Source organism: Aulonocara sp. 'chitande type north' Nkhata Bay, linkage group LG10 (genome assembly GCF_057382095.1).
Source record: "Aulonocara sp. 'chitande type north' Nkhata Bay isolate Kocher_YH1m ecotype deep benthic linkage group LG10, A_spYH_male_GT1.1, whole genome shotgun sequence".
In the NCBI taxonomy this organism is placed as follows: Eukaryota; Metazoa; Chordata; class Actinopteri; order Cichliformes; family Cichlidae; genus Aulonocara; species Aulonocara sp. 'chitande type north' Nkhata Bay.
This window is the reverse complement of record NC_141353.1, coordinates 6817633-6821508: the sequence shown is the minus strand read 5'-3', so window position 1 is coordinate 6821508 and position 3876 is coordinate 6817633. Positions and strand designations below refer to the sequence as shown.

At 42.4% G+C, this 3876-nt stretch overlaps 1 protein-coding gene across 1 annotated transcript; it reads right to left on the bottom strand.

Moving 5' to 3' along the window:
- Positions 1-538: 538 nt before the first annotated feature.
- On the bottom strand, positions 539-3485 carry LOC147320100 (uncharacterized). The gene is made up of 2 exons (XM_086307603.1): positions 3252-3485; positions 539-2646 (listed from the first exon to the last, which is right to left on the bottom strand). The coding sequence occupies exons 1-2, from the start codon at positions 3319-3321 to the stop codon at positions 539-541; spliced, it is 2178 nt and encodes a 725-aa protein (XP_086163729.1). The 5' UTR covers positions 3322-3485.
- Between the last annotated feature and the right edge of the window lie 391 nt (positions 3486-3876).

The window sequence follows — 3876 nt, the reverse complement described above, 5'->3', positions numbered from 1 at the left end:
CAAGGTGACAATCGTTAGCTTGATAGCATAATTGCCTAAGTCATTTTTTTGTGTTTTCGGAAAACAAGAAAAAACTAATTTTCTAAATATCACATGCATATTTTTAATTGATATTTTCACAGAACATTTAAGTATATGTGAGGAAAAGTATGGAAAAAGAACAAAACCCAACATCATTTCTTTTGTCTAATAAAAGTGACTTAGGCAGATTATGCCTATGACTTAGGCAGTTTTTCTTCAAACTATAAAATGAACATGACATACTATAATGTAACCATAACACACTGTAACTTTTCAATTTTAATCACAAAATGGCAGCTAGAGTAAGGAGACTTACTCACTTCACCTCACCCACCCATTAATTTGCAGAGGAGGCCTGTAGGCTCATAAAAGAGGTGTGCGTGTGTCTATGTGTGTTTGTATCTGTCTGTGTGTGTTTGTCTCTCTCTTCTCTCTCTTTCTCTTCGTGTGCGGGTGTGTGTGTGTGCGTGTGTGTGTGTGTGTGTGTGTGTGTGTACTATTTGGTAGGCTATGTATACTACTGATGAGGAAGATCATCATAGTACTTGTGGGCCACTCTTGGTAGTACATTTTTCATTGACTGTAAGTCACTGTATTTCCTCAGGGTGATGGGCAACTGAGCAGGAAAGAGTGGGATCCACTTGAATGGCTTGTTGTCGGGTATGCTGATGCGCCGAGGCAGGTCTTCCCAGTCAGATTCAAAATCCAGCTTGTACCTGATCCGTCCATCAGTCAAGTACTGCAAAGCCCGGAGGTCATGGACTGTGGGGTCCCCAACTTTTTTGCCGGGTCGAATATTGGTGACATAGGTGCCAGATAACTTCATGAAGTCATTGTGGTATAGTTGAGTCACCCTGTATGGGGATGGATTAATGCGTGCAGCCTCAAAGATGACAACGTAATCTCGTGGAGTGTAAACGTCTTGCACAATGTGCCGTTCAATTAGACTGTGCATGGAGTCACACTCCATCTGTGTGTGGCCTGCAACTAGAAATTTCTGCTCAATGCTGACACCATGCTTCATGGCCAGGTAAAGGTAGGCGTTGCTGATGGTAGCACACCGGTTCTGATACCCGCAGCCATCACTCCAGACAATGACTTTCTCAATGTTTCTGTTGGCCTGTAGGACAGACTCAAAGTGGTTGGACTGCAGATGTGCAAAAACCTCACTGCTGAGGGAGCCTTCATGTTCTTCCCAAGCATAACAGTACCCATCTCTGTTGTTCATGTTGAAGCAGGTAAAGTTGTGCATCTGTAATTTAGTTTTGTAGTACATTGTACTTGCTTTTGTCTGGGGGCAAAGAAGAACGCGTTGAAGGTCCATTGTCCACACTGAAAGTGTGTCACTGGATTCATTTTTGTCTGCAGCCTTTTCAGCTTGAGCCTGACTCTTCAATCTCAAGTGTGTAGCAAGAGCATCCTCATCTGTATTTCCTACCTTGGCGCTTACACAGATGTCACATTGGTCTTTTTTTGGAATGAACACAGAGTAATCCTGCTCTCCAAAAACCTTCCGAAAGTATGTCTCACTCACAGCACGCTTTCCATTCTCATTGGCAGCATTCTGGTATTCCTTGTGAAGCTCTCTCAAAACTGTTCCTGGCTCCAGGAACTTCTTGTTCTGATAAGAGGGAACCTGGCGGCAGTAATGGGATGGGACTGTAGGTATTCCAGAGAGCCACTCTTTCAGGAAGGCCTGGTCTCCATCTGATATTGGCATATGAGGACCAGTCTTGTTGATCTTGGGGTTGGGCTGGGTATGAGTGTTGGGTTTCATGCCTGCAGTTAACCATGATCCAATGGTTCTCAGGGCAATACCAAGTGTGGAACAGAAAAGATTTTTGCACACAGGTATTTTGCATCTATCTGAGAGTTGCAGGTGGTATAGCAGAGATGTTGTTCTCCTTGAATCAACACCACCTTTCTTCTGTTTTATGGGCACATTTTCAACAACAGTCTGGATATACACCTTGCGTGTCTCCCAGGAAGGCATGGACCAGAAATTGTTGAAGATTCCTCTTCTCTCAACTTCAGTCAGTAGCTCACAACTTCTTTTCGTTGACTTGAAGCAGTGCTGTGATGTGCATGGTGGGCCCATGGCCTTTGGTGGTCTCTCCTGTCCCATTGTATTCTTGTAATTCTCTCCCTTCAGACGCTTTTCTTTGATGACATTTTTCTTCCACGTATGGGGCAGTGGACGCTTGTGACGAACAGCAGAAGTGCTGGGGGTTGGACTGGCTTCCTCTTCCTCTGCTTCCACCTCCCCTCCTTCCTCTTCCTCCCCTTCATCTTCGTCTCCTTCCCCTTTCTTTTCCTCTCCTTCATCTTCCTCTCCTTCTCCTTCCTTTTCCTCTCCTTCCCCTTCCTTTTCTTCTCCTTCATCTTCGTCTCCTTCCCCTTTCTTTTCCTCTCCTTCATCTTCCTCTCCTTCTCCTTCCTTTTCCTCTCCTTCCCCTTCCTTTTCTTCTCCTTCATCTTCCTCTCCTTCCCCTTTCTTTTCCTCTCCTTCATCTTCCTCTCCTTCCTCTGGCTGCTTATCAGTCTGTTGCCCCATATCAACATAATTTCCTCCTTCTCCCTCATCTATATCCACCAACTCCTCTAAGTTCACATCAACTTCCTTTCCTGATGATACAACAGAAAATAAAATGCTGTTGGAGTATCTTAAAATGGTAAATCAAGATGACATCTAAATCTACTTGTGTAGTCAAAATGTCTGCTATGTAAAAAAAAAAAAAAAAATCAATTTGTACTATTAATATCAAATCAAATCAATTTATTTTTGTATAGCCCAAAATCACAACAACAGTCGCCTCAAAGGGCTACATGAATATTACTGGCAATAGAGTTCAACCAGTATCAGTCATTTGAACACAGTCAATATAAAGTCCAATTTAACAATTAACAATGAACCCAGGGCGTCCCCCGTCCTTAGACTCTCCTCCTAATAAAAAGCAAATGTTTGAAACATAATATAATTTGCAAACTTGCTGAAAATGCTCAAATTGCCTTTGAAATTGCCAAAGATTTACTCTGGTAGCATGCTGCTGTTAGCTAGCTGCTAGCTTGTACTACATTACTATGCTAATGCTACACTACTAACGCTAATGTTAGCTAGCCATCATACTTTGTTTGCAACAAAAAAGTAATCTTTTAACATGGTCATAACCTCTTTGATTGAATGAAAATACATTTAGTGACCAAAAAACTAAAAAAATATGAACTTTTACCAGATGTAAATGAATCAAAAAGAAGAGCAAGGGCTTCACTTGCGGTCAACCTCTTCTTCTTATCAGCCATTTTGCATACATCAAAACTGCCTAAGTCAAATTGATTGTAGCAAAACTGCCTAAGTCCAATGGTAAAACTGCCTAAGTCAAATGAATGACTTAGGCAAGTATGTTTTTTGACTCTTATGAGTGTTGTGATTGGCCAATGACATAGGCAGACGGACAGGATGATGCAGCAGTGGTAGGGGAGTAAAGTTAGGCAAAAATCTCAATTTGACAAAAAAATGACTTAGGCACTTATGCTATGAAGCTAACGCAATGATAACCAGATACGGGACGCTATCCTGAGTAAATGCACTTCTGAATATGTACGGAGAAAGCTGCTTGAGGAGGGTCCAGGCTTAACTCTAACTCACACGTTAGAGGTGGCTTCCCACTGTGAACGCGTGGAGGAGCAGATGGCGGCGATGAGCGTTGCCGGGGAAAAGAAAGGAGAGGACACGGTCAGCCGGATTTTTACAGCAAAGAAAGAGAAGACCAACAGACCAAAAGGAAAAATGAAAGATGATAATAAAACAGACAGACAGTGTTACAGGTGTGGTTATACTGACCACATGGGCAAAGA